The sequence below is a fragment of the Melopsittacus undulatus genome, chromosome 12, assembly GCF_012275295.1.
Source record: "Melopsittacus undulatus isolate bMelUnd1 chromosome 12, bMelUnd1.mat.Z, whole genome shotgun sequence".
Lineage (NCBI taxonomy): Eukaryota > Metazoa > Chordata > Aves > Psittaciformes > Psittaculidae > Melopsittacus > Melopsittacus undulatus.
This window is the reverse complement of record NC_047538.1, coordinates 3,314,622-3,334,539: the sequence shown is the minus strand read 5'-3', so window position 1 is coordinate 3,334,539 and position 19,918 is coordinate 3,314,622. Positions and strand designations below refer to the sequence as shown.

General features: G+C 49.6%; 1 protein-coding gene across 7 annotated transcripts in view; it reads left to right on the top strand.

The window, feature by feature from the left end:
* The window catches only part of EIF4G3 (eukaryotic translation initiation factor 4 gamma 3), a 149,666-nt gene that overhangs the window by 27,574 nt on the left and 102,174 nt on the right, over positions 1-19,918 (top strand). For 4 of the 7 annotated variants that reach the window (XM_031045708.2, XM_031045705.2, XM_031045704.2 and 1 more), the window contains exon 1: positions 14,058-14,563. The exons of 1 other annotated variant lie outside the window; for it this stretch is intronic. In XM_031045708.2, coding sequence (XP_030901568.2) covers positions 14,393-14,563 — 171 coding nt within the window. In that variant the 5' untranslated portion in view covers positions 14,058-14,392. Of the gene's footprint in view, positions 1-14,056; positions 14,564-19,918 lie in introns of those variants that run through there. 2 more of the 7 variants (XM_031045706.2, XM_031045703.2) reach the window with 1 other exon arrangement.

The following is a 19,918-nucleotide window of genomic DNA, read 5'->3' as shown; positions in this document are numbered from 1 at the left end:
CATTGAATGCTGAGATCCTCCTGCACAGGTTTCCATGGTTGAAACATTGGTTTTACTTTTTTCCAGTGTTGACTGTTGCCTTCTGTTTGCCATGTCCATTAGAACATGCCCAGTGTGCAAAATCAGTGCTCGATGCTCCCCTTGGTATCACTTTCCTAGGAGCACTGTGCCTGCCAGTACGCTGAATGGGATTGGATGGGCTCTGTGAAGCCATCAGCACCACCTGAGCCTTGGCCATGATCTGTCTTCTCTCCTGTCTCCAGTGTTAGTCCTCTCCTTTCCCAAAGGGCTTAATCCCTAATCCGGAACATGGGCAATATAAAATCCCTTAGCACAGCTGCCTGCAGCTTGGCAGAGAGCGTAGAGAAGCAGCTTGACCAGAGAGGAGCCTTGTCTGATGTGTTTGAGTTCTGGAGCCTTGCTTATCACCTTCCTGAATACCACCTGCGTTACTTCACATGGTGTCCACAGACACATCCTTCCTTGGTCAAGGTCTGCAGAGGAGCAGCCTGACCACAGAATTCCAGTGTTTTGGGTAGGAAGGGACCTTAAGGCTCATCCAGCTCTAACCCCTGCCATGGGCAGGGACCCCTTCCACTGGAGCAGCTGCTCCAGGTCCCTGTGTCCAACCTGGCCTTGAACACTGCCAGGGATGGGGCAGCCACAGCTTCTCTGAGCTTGGATTTTATCACTTCTCAGCTTGACCGTTGCAGGTGCAGTTGGGTTTTAAACAATCCTGGGATTTGATGGGATGTAGTTGCAGGATTTGCACCCTCTCGACAGCACCGGATGGGTTTGTGCACTGCAGGACATGGCTCGTGGTGGGAGGGTGCCCTCTCCAAAGCGTGTTTCCAGAAGGGAGGCAGGAACTGGCATGTTGGAGGTGGTGTGTGAAACGCCTCCTGAAAGCTTCAGGGTGTTAATGAGCTAAGGGCACTGAATTGAGTTACTGATTAAAGAGCTATCAGAGTGCAGATCAGGTAGTGCCAGAGAGAACAGATCTCCCTGTGTGCCAGGGAAGTGCTGGGAAATCTCAGATCAAGTGTCATTTTTCCCACTTGTTTGCTTGTTGGTGAATGATGCCAAGCTCTCCTTCCCATCCCAGGGCCTGTGTTGCTTTGGAGCTCGTATGGTCCTTGTGGGTGTCTGCGGTTGTTCATGTCCATTTGCTCTGTGAAGGAGCACTGGCTGATCTCCTTCACCTCAACACACTCCATCCCTCTCAGGAGTGAGCTGCATCCTCCAAGATTCACCTCCATGCTATCTCCCATGAAGGACAATGATAATCCTAGAGGATCACAGAGCTACCGGTGACTTCAGCTGGGGTGAACACACCATCCTTTGCTTGCTTTCTCATAGTGCACAGAACTCACTCAGGCACTCTGGGGCTGTTAAGCCTGGCTGTGACATAGACTGTGCAGTTCATGGGATGTGTGCAGCTGAACTTCATGCCCTGCTCGGTTCCTCTGCTCCAGTGCAGAAGGGGAAAAGCCTCTGAGCAAGTGGAGTGTTCTGCAAGTGGAGAAAGATGCTGGCTTCTGTTCACAGTGTGGATTCTTGGCTCTCTGGGGTGAAGGCAGGGACTTGGATGGATGGAGTTTGCCGTTGGGGTTAGAGACATGAACCTGGGAGCTGAAAGGGTGGATCAGCCTTCACTGTGTGGTGTCTCCATACCAACTCCCTCATCCCAGCTGGATGGTTTGGGTTGGAAGGGACCTTGAAGCTCATCCAGCTCCAACCCCTGCCACAGGGGTGTCTCTGTACCAACTTGTTCATCCCAGCTGTGGTGATCATGTATGTGGTGATTTAAATCAGCTCATGGCATCCATGGAAAACCTCCAGCAGCCAAGTCAAGGGAATGGTTTCCTGTTGGATCGCTGGGGTGAGCTGGGTCACCAGAGAGGCTCGTGAATGTTGAACCTTGCTGAAGGGGGATGGCAGAAGTGTGGGTGACTTGGCTTGGTTTGGGGATCCCATGAAATCTGGTGCTTGTGGCACCATGCCCTGAGGGAGCAGTGGTTTTGGTTTCCTCCTTTCCCAGGAAAGGAGAAAAAATAAATGACAAAATTAATGACAAACCCAAGCGTTTGGGTGAGGGGAACTCGGGAGCCATGTCTGATTTCAGGGAATAGCAGGGGTGTAGGAGCTGTGTAACATCTCCCAGTGAAAAGAAGCAGCTGAGCTGTTGGGGTTTGTGAACTGCCACTGAGATGCTCATTACTTAAGTGTGAGAGTGTCTGGAAGAGCTTCTTGGTCAGAAATCATGAGGGCTTCTCCTGTTTGAACCAAGTTCTTGGCTCATGTTAGTGCCTGGAAGAGCGAATCCAACATTCCACTGACCCTCCAGCCTTTTGGGAGTAGGAGACCTGCTGCTTGCATGGCAATATTCTGATGTCTGGAGCATCACAGAGCAGAGAATGTGATTGAACAGCTGCTGCCAAACAACAGGAATAACTGGGAGGAATGTCACTGGCTCTGGTCAACTGAAGGCCCATTACTGCCCCACTTGTGGTGATTTTATGTTTTGTGCCTGTATTTGTAGCTTCTACATTGCTGTGCTTGAGTCTATTCAGGTAGCAGGGCCAGTCTCCTCAGGTGGTGCGTGTAACTGAAGGATGACTCCTCTGTAATTGAGGAGGGAAACACTAAAAGCTGTTCATTATTACCTTTATCTTACTGAGGTCTTTTCATCCCTCATCTTTTAAGCTGCATGAGCTGGTGCTTTCAGAATGGGCTGTGCCACTAGAAGAGATGAGGAACAGTATAGTCATCCCAAAGGAACCACTTCCCAACCCACATGATCTTGGCTGTCTTACCTGCCATCACCTCTCAGTCAGATCCATTGCTTCCCAGCTCAGAGCCCTGTCTCTAGAGCTCTGCAGCGTGGGCTGAATCCGAGATACCTGCAGCATCCTCCTTTCAGGTGATGCCTCTGTCAAGTCCTCTCATGGCCTCAAGTCAGAGCATTACTCATGGTTTAATGCAGCCATGCCTCAGCTCATTTCCTTTGTGTGTGTACCTGCACCTCCTTTCCCAGCCCCATTGAGCTCCCAGGCCTTGAATAAATCTCCCAAGGCTTGTATGATCTGTCAGACTGATGGCTGTCACGCTGTGAGTTCAGCTACTGAAGGTTTAGCCTATTACCATCCCCTGCAGGAAAATGATTCCTTAAGGGGGATCTGCTTGTGTTCTCATTAGGGAGGACAAAAAAATAGCTGGAAAACCATTTTATGCAGGGGTTTAAAGTTGTGTTAGCGTTCAGGATCACTGTGTTACGTTTGGGTCAGCCTCAGCAGCTGCCTCTGTGGTTAATACATCCCTGCACCTTGTGTTGAAAGCCAGGGATGTGCTTAGGGAAACTACAGCCAGAGCTTTTTATGGTGCTTTATGTTCCTGCTTGGTCCTGTGCTTTAGGCTGACACAGTTGTGAGCCTGGCTGGGTGGAAAACAAAGTCTGGAAGGAAAGGTTCATTTTAATCCGGATCTGCTCCTGGTCCTATTGACCAGGCCCTGTGAATGGATTCACACTGGCACAGGGCAAGTGGCTGAGAGAGGCAGGCACCACCTCTGGCAGCACCGGTGCCAGTGCCATGGATCACATCGTGCTGTGTCCCTCTGCCTGCAGGCGCTGCTCCTCAGATTACACCCTCAGGACAGCAGTTCTCCTTCGATGCCACTTCTTGTAGATGCTGTGACTTCCTGTGCCCTGAGGAGCCTTGAGAGCTTGGCCTGGCCTCCCTTTCAGGTTAGGAACTGGCTCAGAATAGCTCTGAGAGCTCCAGCCACATGAGTTGCTCTTTCCCAGTCAGTTCCTCCTCTGGAAGGAGCTGAGGGCTGCATTTGGGTGTTTAAAAGGCGAAATGAAAGTCTGAGAGGAGGAACTGAGCAGTAGGAAGTGAGTATTGAGAGGGCAGGTAGGGAGCTGCTGTGGCGTCAGGGGAGGACAATTTAAAAGCTGATTGCTTTTACCCATCCTTGTCATGGAATGAACCAGGTTGGAAAAGAGCTGTAAGATCAAGTCCAACCATTACCCCAGCACTGCCAAGGCCACTACTAACCCATGGCACTGAGGGCTTCACCCTGGTATGCTGCTGGTAACATCGGTGGTTTCCTGACCCATAGACATTTGCCTGACTTCCTGGATAGCTGGAAATGAGTTCTGCAAGCATCCAGCCCCCTTTCTTGGGGGGTGACATACATCTTACCCAGGTCACATCTGATGTGATGTTTTCTTCACATGGATGGTGCCTGGGGGCACACAGCTCCTGCTGGAGCACCCCTAGGGGATGCAGGTTCTCTTCGCTCTGTTCCACATACATATTCATCATCTGTTGAAGTGTGTGTACACGTTGTAGGGCACTCACAAATACACTTCTGTGGCTGCATGTATTGATCGGTTCATACATGCTTTATGAAATAAGGAAGTGATGTCTTGGTGTAAATCCTCTGAAGGTGACAAGCAAAATTCCAAGTTTGCCTTTAGTACACAGATGTAAAGAGCACCTAAACCCCATCATTCCCACACCTTGCACACTCTGGGCAGAAAACAAAGGAGAACTTAATAATGGATGAGAGCAGCAGAGCCCCACAGCCCTGGCAGGTAAGATCTGCATCAGTTTCATCTACTAGTAAGAGATAGATGACCCAGGACTGAATGGTATGAGCCCAGCTTCCAGGCATTGTCCTGCTTAGGACTTTGGGCTTCATTTTTGATGCCAAGCTGCTCAGAGCTGGCTGGGTGTGCACGGCACTGGTGTAACAGATCTCTGCTTCTGATAGATTTGGTGTATTCCAGAGTGCTGGCTTCTGCTGGCACCTCTCCTTGGGCTATTGCCCTATGGTGCTCCTCTGTAACTTACAGCAGACCCTCCAGAGCTCAGCCAGGTTTAGTGCTGGTCACTGGGGCTCACACTGTTGAACCTTCACCCCACCCCAATATTTTGGGCTCTTTATAACATCCCTCAACTGGGTTTGTGGCTGGAGGACCATGAGAAATCACTGTGAGCAGGGCAGGACTGCTGAAGACTGATGGGGCTGTCGAGTTCCTGAGCTGAGCCTGCATTCTGCAGCATGACAGGAGTTTCAGTTAACAGGGGCACCCATAAATAACCCTCCTAAAATGAAATGGAATTTTAAGGCTGCATTGGCATATTCCCTGTGATGCCATAGAGGTAATACCATGACTTTCCAGCTGAGGGGAGCTGATGGAATCTATTGACTTTCCCATCTCTTAGCAGAGTCTGTCTATTGTAAGAATAAAAGATGAAGTTAAAAAGTACAGGGGTGGCTGGTGTTTTATGGGGGAAAGAGGACTAATAAGCTAGAACAGGTTGGCTGTGAGGAGTTTTGTGTTGCTGAGCAGAAGGTGCTTTCTTGGCTCGTTGTTCACCTTGTGTTACCTGTTACCTGAGCTGGCACAGGACTCATCCAGGGCTCTGGTACTGTTCTGGTGTCTTAATTGCTGCTATTTTCCAGCTTGGTCCAAACCTGGATTTCATCTTATTCAGGCTTTGGATAAACACTTCTTGGAGGTGCTGGAGATGTCCACAGGACAAAGTCCGCAGTTACAGGAATATTCAGTCCATCGCTTTCAGTCTCCCCACCCAGAACCACCATGCTTCAAGGAAATCCCATCAGGATGAGAGGGGTTCAGACACAGTTTCTTCCACCCCAACCAACCTTTCCAGGTCTAAGGTGAAAATAGGCAGTTTGTATTGATGCTGGGATTGCAGTTGAAGAAGGCAGAGATGAAGTGACAAGATTCATTTGCCCTTGGAAACACACTTGTGTTGGGCAAAGTGATTGATGGGTTTTGTTGTGTTGGCACTGATGTGGTCCATGGGCTGATGGCTGCCATCACTGCTCACGGGCTCAATGAAGGCACTGGGCTGAGGATGGGGATGATTCAGTACTGGTGAGCTGCTGTCTCCAGCTCTCCTTAATTGAGAGATGCAAACCTGAGCCTGCAATAATGAGCTGTAGATAATGAGGTGTTGTCTGCAGGTGTAACTATGGAGGCTGCCTACAGCTGTGGTGGTAATGTTGCTGGGTTTATATTTGAAAGCAGTGAGCGAGGTGTTGGAAATACAGTTAATTTGCAACAAAAAGGGGTATTTTTACTGCTGTTATCTTCCCCTCTAACCCCCAGCTTTCTTTTGGCATTCCATTTGGCTTGGCTGTGAGACCTATCACATGTGGACTGAAGACTAAAAGGAAATGATGGTGATTATCAGAATCATGTAATGGTTTGTGTTGGGGACCTTAAAGCTCCTCCAGCTCCAACCTCTGCCACAGGCAGGGACCCCTTCCACTGGAGCAGCTGCTCCAAGCCCCTGTGTCCAACCTGGCCTTGAACACTGCCAGGGATGGGGCAGCCACAGCTTCTCTGGGCACCCTGTGCCAGCACCTCAGCACCCTCACAGGGAACAGCTTCTGCCTAAGAGCTCATCTCAGTCTCCCCTCTCTTGGGCAGGTTCAAGCCATTCCCCTTGGCCTGTCCCTACAGGCCCTTGTCCCAAGCCCCTCTCCAGCTTTCCTGCAGCCCCTTTAGGCACTGGAGCTGCTCTGGGGTCTCCCCTTCAGGAGCCTTCTCTTGTCCAGGCTGCCCCAGCCCAGCTCTCTCAGCCTGAAGTAGCAAAGTGCTGCTGTCTGATACACGTCATAGGTCTACGAAAGGTCTGATCTAATCTGTCACTGTTAATTATTAGCCAGGTGGGAATTGGATCTCAAACTCCTGCCTTGTGTTAAATAGGTTGTGAAGCCATTGCTGGTGCAAAAAATGCAGCACCATGTGTTCCCTGCACATCAGGAGTGAGTGAGGAGCAAAAATGCATTGCAGAGTGCATGTATGTAGGGCAAAAGACTTTGGGAATAGATACTGTGTGAGAATGGGTATTAAAGTGTGTAGTATGGGCTCAGGTGGAGGCTCAAGGTTCCCCTTGGTGTTGGCTGCTGTAGCACAATGTGTGTTCAGGCAGGAAGAGGCTCTGTGTTGTGTATCAGGGGCCAGGCCACCCTGGGTCTGCAGATGCAGTCTGTGTGTGAATGTGAACACCAGTGTCCACAGATGCAGCTCTGGAACATGCCAGAGGGAGAGGAGGAGGAATGTGAATGGCTGGAGGATGCTGGGTCCCATACTGGGGAAGGAGAGGGAGAACACACCTTCAGTAGGTGTTTGAAGGTCACGTTTTCCTTTCAAGCAATGATGATGAGGAGTGTTGGGAAGCTTGTCCTGTGGTGGGCACTGACTTCCATTGGGACTCGTGCTTCTTTTCTTTGGGAGGCTCTCACCCTGCTCCTGTTCAGCTCAGTGCAAGCACAGATTGGGTGACATTGTGTAATAGACAGAAGGGAAAGGAAGTGTTTGGGATTACTGGAAAGCTGGGACTGAGCCTAATGATAGGTAATTAGGTAAAAAGCTTAAGATGAATGTGGAGAAAAGTTTTATTATGGGGAGAGTATTTGTTTAGAGTCTGGTGTAAGCTGGGATAAGTAGCAAAAAGCCTCACTGCTTGTAACATTGGGATCTGGACAAGGCTTGGGAGATGATACTTTAATGAGGAGCACTTAAGCGAGCCTTATCACTTCCAGTTATCATCAGGCAGTTCAGACTGGGTGCTGGGAGGTCAGTGATTTCAAACAAGGCAATTACAGTTCATAAAGGTGCCGGTGAGGCTGTGAAACAGCAACAGCGTTGATGTAGGTGCAGTTGTGGTACAAAGCAAAGGGTAAATACCTTATTTAAGGTGTTTGTTACAAGTGTAAACCAGCCCAGAGCTGGGAGCTTAAAGAGTTGCTGTTAAGGGCGCAGAATAACTCAAAGGATTCAAAAGGTGTTTGTACAAACCCTTCATTGATCCCCTTAAAGTGCAGATGTTTGATAAATGACCCTGCAGTTGTGGGCATTGACTACACAGGTTGCAGGAAGGAGCTGGATATTAGGCCATGAAATCCGGAACCAAGCTTAATAATAGCTTTTGCCATAAGGTCCTGTTGGATGTAAGTCATGATAGGAGGGGGTGAATCTTGCTTTGCATCTGTTGACAGGAAGAGGAGCATGATGCTGAGCTGCTCTGCTCCACAGCTTGGTACTTCTAAACCAGAAACCCCAGTTTTGCTCCTTTACAAACAGCCTTTATTGTGTTCCTTTATCACATTTCTAACCAGAAACCTGCCCTTAGTACCAGGCTTCCGTGTTGTGTGAACCTGACATGGTCTCTTAAGGAATTCTTCACCTGCAGCTCTCAACTTTTACTCTATTTCTGAGCTCCCCAACAAGAAGTTGTATTTATTTCTTCCCTGCTGTAATAACACTAAACACCAACCATTGAACCAAGAACCCTCCATTCACTTTTGACTTCTGGTACAGTCAGAGCTCTGTATCATGCTTTATGTTGACATCTCATCGTGTTGCACAAGACCAGTTGCATCCGTCTAAGAAAACTGAGATCAACCCAGTGTTTCAGTAGAGCAGGTCAGCTTGTTCCTGTGAGGTTCCATGGCCCCTTGCAGGAATCCACTAGCAAAAAACCCCAAACAACCCAGAGCAAACAAAACCAAACCTCAAACCCATTTAAAATGGGATGAGATCTGAGCAAGGATGGGAGATGTTCCATGCTGGGGCTGGGATATGCTGTTGGGTATGGGCAGCAGAAGGGTTGGAGCAGCAGGCTGGCATCTTTATGAGGTGGTTCTTAAGCCTTTAAGTGTTTTTCAAAGTCCTTGAATTCCATTGGTCTTGATTTTTGTAACACCAACTTTATCTCATCTCTTATTAACAAGAGCTGCTTTGCTATGAAGGGTACCAGGTGCTAGAGTCCTGTAAGACAGTTGGAATAGTGGAGACAACAGGGACACCAGGGAAAACCAGTGTGTGCCTTGGTAATGAAGGGCTTGGCTCTGTGTGTACACATGGGATTAACTTCTGGACTCACGGGCAGCATGAATCCTGCCTTTCCCTAAGCTGGAGTTGTTTGTTGGGTACCATTTGGGGGTTTCCCTGCTTGGTTGCAGTGTTTCAGTGTGGATAGAGTGAATGGCACCGCTTTCATCTTGGGGATGTGTTTTATCCCCATGTGACATGTCACTTGGTGGGGTTTGGGTGTCTTATTTGCAGGCTGTAGTTTGCTTTCCCAGCTCCCTCCCTGGCTCCTGAAACCTGCCCTGTCAAGAGGGGAATGTGTTTTGAGGGGAAAATTGATCTGTGAAGTACTTGCTGAGCACACTGGTGGTGGGGCAAGGGAGCCAACCTGCAAAATTCCTGGCTGAGGTGTTCATGCTGCGATTTAATTCTCCTTCCAATAGGGAATATTGAAGCTTTCCCAGCTCTTTACACATTGCAGTGCTGTGGGTGAGTTGATCTTTGTGCTTGCTTTTGTAAGCCTGCTTTGATTTTTATCCCATCCAAACTTGTGCAGAGGAGCCTGGTGCTGCCTCCCACCCCTTCCCCACTGTGTGCACAGCAGAAAGCCCAGGGAAGCAGAGGGGTTATTGCTGCAGTGTCCAAACCCCAGCAAGGTGCTGCTCAGACCCCATGGCACTACCTCTTTAAGAGCACAAGCGCACTGCGAGAGCTCCGCATGCGAGAGGCAGGAGCTCAGGAGCCATCCCCGCCTGCTCAGGCTTGGATGAGAGGAGAAGACCCTGAGCCCACTCCATAGCCAGAGCTCCCCGGGGGCCTGCAGCCAGGTAGGATGCAGCATTCCAAACAAAAGGCTTTGTCCGGGATGCTGGGGTGGTGCTGGGGAAGTTTCAGTAGCGGCTGCCGGAGCTTTTCCCTTTAGCCTTTCAAGTGAGCCCTTGTGGTTCCCAACCTGCTAAATTCGGTGCTTCTGCTGTCCGGGTGTTCACCTCCTGCACTGTCATTGCATGATACATAGAGACGAGGCTGCAGAGGGGGCACCAGGCTCTTTGAACAGCTCTCGGCCATCAGACACCTCTGAAGAATTCCTAGCACCAAAAAGCCAAAGGAAAAGCTTGAACTGGACATGGCTTCATGCCCTTGTGTCATCTCGCATGATGGTTTGATCTCGGGGTGTTTTCAGTCCTTTAACACTCAGTTTCAGGACAGGCAGGGACATGCACCGGGCTTATGCAACCCCAGGGATGGCTGGTGGGAGACTGGGTCTGTGCAGGGAGAGAAATCATTACTTCTGGAATGTTGGTGTGTGTGTGAGGCATTTGCCTGTGTGCCCCTGGGTACCCGCAGATCTGTTTATTCATGTGAGAAGGGGCTTACTTGTTCCTGTCAGCTGGAAGTGAAGGAAGAGGCCATCAGTGCATGCTGGGGATAAAATGGTTGCTGGTTGCTGGAAATGAGCTTAGGTGAGAAGGAAAATGAATCCATTTTGGAAGGAAACGGGAATAGTGTGTTCTCTATCCCCCTCCAATCGCGGGAGCAGGAGCAGAGCTGAAAGACCTGTGCAGATCTGTGCTGTAAGAGCTGGTTTCACTGCGTGTTCCAGGCTGTTCATTGCAGTAAAAGCACACAAAAATCGTGCAGCATTTCAGGTTTGTGATTAGAGCAAGCAGAGAAAATGGGATGCAAGGAGGAGGCTTCTGCAGGAAATTCCTCCTGGCTTGTATTTAACTCTGCCTCTGGCAGTGCCTCCAACCACTCCATCTGATGGGCAGCTCTGAGCTCTGCTCCGGGTTTATTCCTGAATCACTTCATAGAGGAATTGCGGATGCTCCCTCTTGGAGCATGGCTGGGGCTGTCCAACTAAACCATCCCCTCCTCCTCGCAGGGACACTTCTGGTTTCAGGAAGGATCCTGTTTGGTTTCTATCTTTGCCTGCCTTCTCCCACCGGGTCTTTATAGCTCCTGAAATTCCCCAGCTTGTAATCACTGCTGCAGGCAGATGGGGACTGGGTGGAACTCCCATTGCAGCTGTGCTGCTTTTATTAGCCTGCCACAAGCACCTCGCTTACGTGGGCTTTCAAATATATATATTCCATGAGTTAATGAGCCCTGAACAGCAATGAAGAGAATCCAGGTAGTGCTGCCCGCTGCCTGGGTCCTCCTCCTAGTGTTTGGCATGGTGCTGATGGAGGAAGGAGTCATTCAGCTGACACAGGAGTGAGGAGCAGGGGCTGTAGTTCCCCTGTGCTGTGATTTAAGAGGTTCCCCTTGCTCCTGCTCTTCGGCTTCCTTGCTCACCTCATCTGTTCTCGCTGCAGTGATGGAAGGAGCTCTGACAATGGTGTGAGGTTTGGATTCAGCTTTGCTTTTCCATCCCCTTGCCCTCCCTTCCCATCCTCCTGGATCGTTTCGGAGCATGGCTGCACAAATAGTTGGATCCGTGCAGCTGAAGAGGGTGACGTGGGTGGCAGGGATATAAGGGGGAGGAGGAGGGCACAGGATCCTCCGGAATTGGATCTAAGCATGCCGGAATAGTAACATGAAAAAGCTGCCTGAATTATTCAGCATATCCTCGTTTTCTTCCCACTGTGGTTCATTGAATGCTGCAAGAGAGCCAGCCTGGGTTATGCTTTACCCTTTGAAGTGTTGTCCTTTACCTCCTGTGTGTGATGGGGGCAGTGGGAGGGTGGTTCATGCTGCCCCTCGGGTCGTGCAGCTCCCAATGGCACTGAGATCTCAGTGTGGTGAAAGGTGCTGAGTGACACTTCACTATGGGCACAGAAGTGATGCTGCTGCTGGGTGAGGTTCCACTTCCCACCTGCCTGCTGTGTCCCGTTCATGTCCCACGGGGGGGTCTCTGTGCTGTCACTCTTAACCCAGCTCTAGGTGAAAGAGCCTAAGTGAGAGCCTGCTGATGGACTTGTGCTTCTGGAGCCGTTGCCCCAGGCTGGGCTCCTTGGGTAGAACCATTCTGTGGCTCTGTGCATAGTTTAAGGCAGTTTTGTCCCTATCAGTTTCACATCCAGGTCAAGCCCTTTGGCAAAAAGGACTTCAATGGTTTCCTTTTGATCTGATGAGTTTTCACTTCCTAGAAGTTATCTTAAACTCAACCCCAAACTCTGCAAGTCCATCGAAACTCCTTCCTTCGGGCACCTCTTGCTGGGTGCAAAAAGAGAGGTTGCTCTGCTCAAAGAAGATTATTTCCTCCTGCCTTATATAAGTTCTAAAATAGGAAAATAAATCCCAACCTTCCTGAGGATGAAGCCGTTTTCCAAACTCCCTTCTGAAGCAGAGGTTGCTCCAGTTGATTGGCAGAACTGCCTCCGGATGGGAAGCCTCAGCTCTGAGGGAAGTCTGGCAGCTTGACCCAGGCCCTCTGTCCTACCCATCTGCATCAGTTGGTGGTTGTGGGGTGAGGGTTGGTGCTGCAGCCGTGGCCTGCACAGAAGGTGGAGAGTTTGTTCTGTCTTGCAGTGTGTCTCTAACCCTCCTCTCCCAAATTTTAGCTCTTCCGAAAGTCAGGAATGAATGGGAGACCCTCAGGATGCAGGCTGGGAGCAGCATCTCAGCCCTGCTCAAGTCTGTGGCACATCTTCCTGTTCTTTTGCTTGAGTCAGGATTTTGCAGCTAATGCTGTTGTTAAAAACCTCTTTGTTTGATCAAACACCACCACTTGTGCGCGAGTCTGCAAATCAAAGACGAGCCTTGGAGCCTGCAGAGCAATTCTGGCACTCAGTTAGAAAGGAAAAAGGGATGGAAGATGAGTGAGCATCGTCCTGGTAACAGTGTTGGATCCTCATCTCGATTCTCTCCATAGGAGCAAGTTGTAGGTGTCCTACACCTGCCAGGCTTCAGCAGGAACACCACTTAGTGCAGAGGTGTTGTGAAGGTCAGTGGTGTCTTTTCCCTGCATAATCCTATAATACAGGATTTTATTTTGTCTGGCTTCAAGCCTTGAATATAAAACCAAATGGGAAGGTTTTAGGACAATTTCCCATCCTGCTGGGTGAGGGTAGACCTTATAGTGACGTTTGGGATCAAAACAGTGGGATATTGTCAATGAGTTCTGCTCTGCATTATACTGGTCCAGGAGGAGGAGATCCGGCTGGGCCGTGCTGCAGCAGGCAGCAGATGCAGAGCAGCTCATGTCTGAGCATTCCTTGTTTCAACCTTGAAGTTCCATCTGGTCCAAGGCAGGGAGCAGGTCAGGTGGTGGAGCTGGGGTTGCTGTGACACCAGTGCTGGTGGGGCCTCTCCTGCCGCTGAGATGTTGGTCCCTGCAGTGGTTTGGGCAGCAGCATTTGTTTGAAGATCAAACATACGGGGCAGAGGGAGGACTTTTGGAAGACTCAAACTAATCTCCTGTGTTCAAACTTCAGTTTACAGCTATCTGTTTCCTCACTGGAACAAACCCCCAGGAAGTGTTTTCATGATTGTCATAGAACCATCATAGAATCACAGAGCGGTTTGGGTTGGAAGGGACCTTAAGCTCATCCAGTTTCATCCCAATGCCATGGGCAGGGACACCTCACACTAAACCATGGCACCCAAGGCTCTGTCCAGCCTGGCCTTGAACATTGCCAGGGATGGAGCATTCACAACCTCCCTGGGCAACCCATTCCAGTGCCTCACCACCCTTACAGGAAAGAATTTATTCCTTAGATCCAATCTAAACCTCCTCTGTTTCAGTCTGAACCCGTTACCCCTTGTCCTGTCACTGCAGTTCCTAATGAACAGTCCATCCCCAGCATCCCTATAGGCCCCTTCAGATACTGGAAGCTGCTCTGAGGTCTCTCAATTGGGCTGCTCTCATTTTCCAAGAGGCTTTGGCATACGAAATCGAAACAGAAAGGTGTTGGCATTGAGTGGGAAATGCCTCAGCAGGTTAAGCATGGTTTCTGTGTGACAGCAGGCATCGAGTGTTGCATAGGGATACGCTGGGCCGAAGGCCACGAGGTGTTAGCTAAGTCAGGAGGCTTTTTCCTTTGAAATACCTGCGTTCTCTTGTGTTATTCCACAAGTCAAACCCATTCTGGCTTGTTTGTTTCTGGCATAAAGTCTTTACCCACTTCCTTTCCCCTCTGTGTTCCCACAATACCTTTCCAATTTCAGAAAGAAACTGCAATTTGCCTTTAAATAACCTGGCAGCAGCTCTTCAGAGCTTCCCATCTCAGTGGCAGCCCCTTTTAGAGGCGCTGCTGGTGGGAGGCTGCGGGAAGGAGAGAGGCAAACACGGAAACAATCCCAGCCCCATTCCTGCCTGCTTTGCAGAACGGGCTCTGCCATTGTCCAGCAGAGCTCTGCTGACCAGCGGGTTTGTGTGGCTGCATGCAGAGGGCTCGTGGGCTCGGTGTGCTTTCTGCCTTGCTCTTCACAAAGAGGTGGGGGAGTCTCTTGACAGGACCAAGGTGTTGTAGATTGTTCAGCAATCTGCTTCCAGTTTCTGTCTTGGACATCCGATGCTCACTGCGCTCCTCCTTTGGGAAACCTTGATGGATCCTAGCTGCCTGGTTGGATGTGAGTGCCCCAGGGATGTGTGTGCGTGTCTGCCTGTGTGTGGGAGCTGATGGTCACCCAGCACCCAACCCTCCCTGGGATGTGTCTTTCCTTAACATGGTGTGTTGCAGGATTCCCCGGGGTCCTGTGCAGCAGCCCCTCGAGGACCGGATCTTCACTCCGACCGTCTCCGCTGTGTACAGCACTGTGAGTATCTGCTGGTGCCAGGAGCCTGTGCTCCAGGCATGAGGAAATGGGAGATTCCTTTCAAACCCAACACAATTGCAGTTAACCTTTGTAAATCACAATTTACAATTAATAATACCCACAACATTGGTTTTTGCCTCCTGAAATAAGTGATGCTGGATGAAGACCCTTTTTGTCACATGTAAGTAGGAAAAGAAGAAAGCCTGGGGACTTCCATATCCAGTCCTTTTTTTGTTGGGTGACTGTAGTTTTATTGAGCATGGGGTTTCCTAACAGAGTTTCACCTGCGTGGGAATGTTCCTGGCCATGATTTCAGGCTGTTGGCTCTGCCCCTTTCCTGCCTCCTGCATCTCAAAGACTGCCTTGTTGTGCTTTAGTCCTGCATGTTTCTAAGGGTTTCTTATCAGAAAAGTAATCAAGGAAGATAGGTTTTTCAGGTGAAACATTCCGTTACCCAGAGGAAAAGATGTTTTGGTTGTAGGTTGGATATTTGGGATAGGAGCTTTCGGCTCCCTCTCCTTTGTGTTTGTAATTCTTGAAGAAATTCAGCTGAGAAACGTGGTGAAGTTTATTTGTGAACATTTGATCCTGGTTTCCTTTTATTCCTTTTTTTTTTTCCATGGCAGTAGCTGGAAGCCCAGTGTTATTTATGAGCTTTGCTAAATCAGCACAGCCCTGGGAAAGTAATATTTTGCTTTTCTGGTGGGATAGCACAAATATTTTTAATGGCAAAGCCCCGCTTTTAAGCTGCTCTTTTTAATTATTGGGAAAACAGGAAGAAAAGCTGTGGATGGGAGAAATTAGCTGTATTTTATGCAGTGACATAAGCTGCTTATAGAAAAACATAAGCTGCTGTGTGAGGTTTTCTCCTTCCCCCTGTTTGCATGAATAGCTGGCGGCAGGGTTATCAGCTCCATCTCCCCTGTGTGTGGAGTCTGGGTCTGGAGCATCTTCAGCCCCTTCCTATTTTGGCTTGTAGGGAAGAGCTTTGTGATCCCCTTTTCCACCACAGACACTGCTGGCATGGGATGCAGAGCCCGGCTTTGCACAGGATTAAGTGCCAACATGCTGTCCAGTGTCCCTGGGTCCAAGAAAGGCAGTGACTTGGGTGATAGTTGGATACCAGGAGCAGGAAGATAGTTGGATAGTGGGAGCAGCAAGCCTCAGGCTGGAGCATGGATGCTGTGGTGGGCAGGAGGCAGCGGGTTTCCATCCAGGTGAGTCGGAAGGGTTGGGGCACAACATCGATGATGGGGTTTAACAGTTTGAGCTTTGTGGCTTTGCCAGCAGTTGGATTGCCAGGCTCAAGGTGTGGACTGGTTGTTGGGGTGGCTTCTTTGCTCCCTCTGGCCTCAATACCGTACCGCACACTTCTGCGTGGATATGCATATGTATGTATGCAAAGAAGCAAACCCAAAGGAACACAAATGTACAAACAGTTACAATAAATAATTCAGTTTATCCTTTATATACCCTATAAACCACTTAAAACCCACTTTAAATACATCTGAATTGCTTTGGGGGGGAAGAAGAAAGTTCTTTTTTATCAAGTCTTTCTTCCAAAGATATAATTCAGATGCCTGTGGGGAAAATATGACTGTGAAAATTTAAATGAATGTAAAATATAAAAGTAACTGTGAAGAATGACCTAAAATAGGGGTTTGAGTGTGGAAAACTACCATTCCTTGCTGTGGGACAGGAATAGAAGCCAGGGCTGGAGTAGCTCAGTTCTGGGCTTGAAGAAAACACAAGTTTGAAAGAAAAATCTCATGGTTTAGAGAAAGGAGAGAAATTTCTCAGCTCGGTTCCTTCTGAGCTTCTATTTGAAGCCTTTGGCAGATGGCGAATGTAGAGTAAGTCCTTGCTCAGAGGAGTGCGGGTGGAGGAGGCACACGATGGAGGTCCTTGACAGATTCATTCATTGCAGGTCTCTCTGCTTTATTCCACGAGGAACAGCACTGTGTGTTTCAGTTCTGGGTTTGCAATGAAGAAGTTGTGTTCAGTGTCTGATTTTTACATGTTGTTTATCTAGACATCCCAAAACTCACACCATCACCGGTATGGTCAAGCACCATTGGCAGCATCCGGCACTGCTCTTCCACTGCCACCCTGCACTGCTCAGTCATCCTGTGCGGGTTCCTGCACGTGGCAGTTTTCCAACACATGTGTTTTGGTGGAGGATGGCTGGTTTGGGAGGAGGTCTGAGATCTGGTACCACCTCATGGTGACTCTGAGCTGTTGTGGTGGTTTCCCTGCCGGTTATAGTGTGCGTGGGGAGGGAGGATGAATCATTTCAGGTGTCACAGTCACAGACTGGTTTGTGTTGGAAGGGACCTTAAATCCCATCCAGCTCCAACTTCTGCCACGGGCAGGGACCCCTTCCACTGGAGCAGCTGCTCCAAGCCCCTGTGTCCAACCTGGCCTTGAACACTGCCAGGGATGGGGCAGCCACAGCTTCTCTGGGCACCCTGTGCCAGCGCCTCAGCACCCTCACAGGAAACAGCTTCTGCCTAAGAGCTCATCTCAGTCTCCCCTCTCTTGGGCAGGTTCAAGCCATTCCCCTTGGCCTGTCCCTACAGGCCCTTGTCCCAAGCCCCTCTCCAGCTTTCCTGCAGCCCCTTTAGGCACTGGAGCTGCTCTCAGGTCTCCCCTTCAGGAGCCTTCTCTTGTCCAGGCTGCCCCAGCCCAGCTCTCTCAGCCTGGCTCCAGAGCAGAGCTGCTCCAGCCCTCGCAGCAGCTCCATGGCCTCCTCTGGCCTCGCTCCAGCAGCTCCACATCCTTCCCCTGTTTGGGGGTCATGGGCAACCCACAGCTGAAACCACTATTTTTAGTGAGGTAAAGATGAAAAGTAACTTGGTTATCTTTTCCATGCCTTTCCACATGTGTTATCAGGACATCAGTTGCACATTCCTGAGCTCTTTCTTTTTCCAGAATTACATGCTGCTTGCCAAAAATGGGAATGGAAAATCATGTGGCTTTTGCTGTGAGCCCCGGTAATCTCCCCCGAAACAAAAGCAGAGGAGCACATTCCCCTGTTGGTCAGAGATGGGAGGTGAGGAAGAGGCACAGTGTGGTTGGGAGGTAAAATTAGGTTTGTCTGAGCACGTGGAGATGCTCAGAACTCCTCCCAAAGCTTCGTAGAACCTCCTGTCAATGAAACCATGCTGATGTTGAAATCAAACCCACCGAACCTCAGTGTCTGTCATCTTCATTCAATTTATGTTTGAATACTGTAGAAAATGCTGATATCTGGTACGTTGTTTGAGTCTATTTTATAATAAATAAACCCATTAGAATTATTTTAAAGCAAATCTCAGTTGGAAAGAGTTGTTTCAATGAACTGATCTTGTGCTCATTTCCCCTCATCAGCAATGGTGAATGCTGTATCGTAAGGGCTGTGTTTGTACATAGAATCCTGGAATGGTTTGGGTTGGAAGGAACCTTAAAGCTCATCCGGTTCCAATCCCCTGCCACAGCCACTGAAGATTTGGGTTTGGTCCTGTAGAGAGCTGCTTGAGTGGTGTTCCCTAATTCTTCATACTGCAGGACTTTAAGGCTCGTACATCTGCTCTCACATCCCAAACCTGGGGAGTCTGGAACAGGGAATGAGAATGAAATGTGGGTTCTCTTGTTAAATAACTCAGAGAAATAAATGCAAAGACCTTTTTACCTTGAGTTAGGGGAAAGACCTTGGCTCCTGACACAAAGGGAACTGCACCAAAGGTGACCTCAGATACCATGGGCCACCATGTGAGCCTGCACACAGCGTAATAGGGCCTGGTGTCTGCTGAACCTGAAATGACTGTGGAGGAATGCTCAGAAGGAGATGTGCTCTTCAGCCTCAGCACAAGGTGTGAGTTGGGAATCGGATACAAACAGCGGCTGTTTAACACACATCCACTCCTCGCACCTTTTGGGCAGGTGATGGTGGAGGTTCATAACTGGTGGTAACGTGATCTCAAGTGCTGCGGCTTGGACCAGAAATACTTTGGGATATACTTGTAAGAGCTAAGGGACAGCATTGACCTGTGGATTAGGCTTGAGTGCTGTGTGAGGTGCCTGTTGGAGAGAAGTGTTTGCAGGTTGGTTGGGTGCAGTCTTGAGCAGAGTTTCTGTAGCATGGTGAACTGTATTAACTCATGGTGTTAACTCTGGTCTCACTGTGTCCCTTTGGAGCAGGTACCACCTCCTGTCAGGTTGCCCAACTCAGTAGTAAAGAAGGTGATGGGAAGGTGAAGTGTTGAAGACCCTGCTTGCCCCACATTGTCAGTGACTAAGCTTGCCTCCATCATGCCCTTTGGGTGTCCATTGGGTTGCTTTGCTGCAGCAGGATGCTGCGCCTTGGTGCCTCCTGATAGTTTCAAGCCCAGCAGAGGTACTGTGATTCGCCTTTATGTCCTTTAAAGGGATCTTCCTGCAGTGAAGAGAATCCTGTAGAAAAGAGATTAGGGAGGCTTAGCTCCAGCCACCCTGTGCTTCAAGGAAGGATCTGGGTCAGGAGGCCAACTGGTGCCCCTGCCTGGCTGCAGGGGAGGCTGCAGAGTATGCAAGGGATGATGCTCATGTCCTCAGTGCTGCTCTGAAGCTGTTTGCAGCAGCACAAGTGAACTCATTGCATGCTGGTAGGGAATGGGTTCCATCCAGGTCTGAGCCCTTCTTGAAGAGGGCTTTGTTTAAGGAAAGAACAGATCTTAGTGATGAACTGTTAGTGGCAAACTGTTGTTGTATCATAGAACCCCAGACTGGTTTGTGTTGGAAGGGCCCTTAAAGCTCCTCCAGCTCCAACCCCTGCCACGGGCAGGGACCCCTTCCACTGGAGCAGCTGCTCCAAGCCCCTGTGTCCAACCTGGCCTTGAACACTGCCAGGGATGGGGCAGCCACAGCTTCTCTGGGCACTCTGTGCCAGCGCCTCAGCACCCTCACAGGGAAGAGCTTCTGCCTAAGAGCTCATCTCAGTCTCCCGTCGGGCAGGTTAAAGCCATCCCCTTACTAATAAAAGCCATTTAAAGCCATTCTGCTACTTGTCTGCTCCATTGCACCAGGGTATCTTGTGGAGCATCATTCACGGTGCTGCACAGCTTTCCTTTCAGCTTGGCTTCCAGATTCCATACCCAGTTCAGAGCAGCGTTCCTTGGAGTTTTCCATTAACCTCCAGCATGGGTTATTTGCATGTTTTATTTTCTGAAGAGCACTGTTGAACACTCACACTGACCTGGGATATTATTAGTGCCCCCATCCCTCTTGTCAGGCACTGGTGTGGACTTGATGCTGTTGGAGGTTGGAGGGTTTTGGGTGGCTCTGGCCTTTGCTGGGATACTGTGTGCACTTGTAGGTTAGGGAGGTAAAACTGGCAGT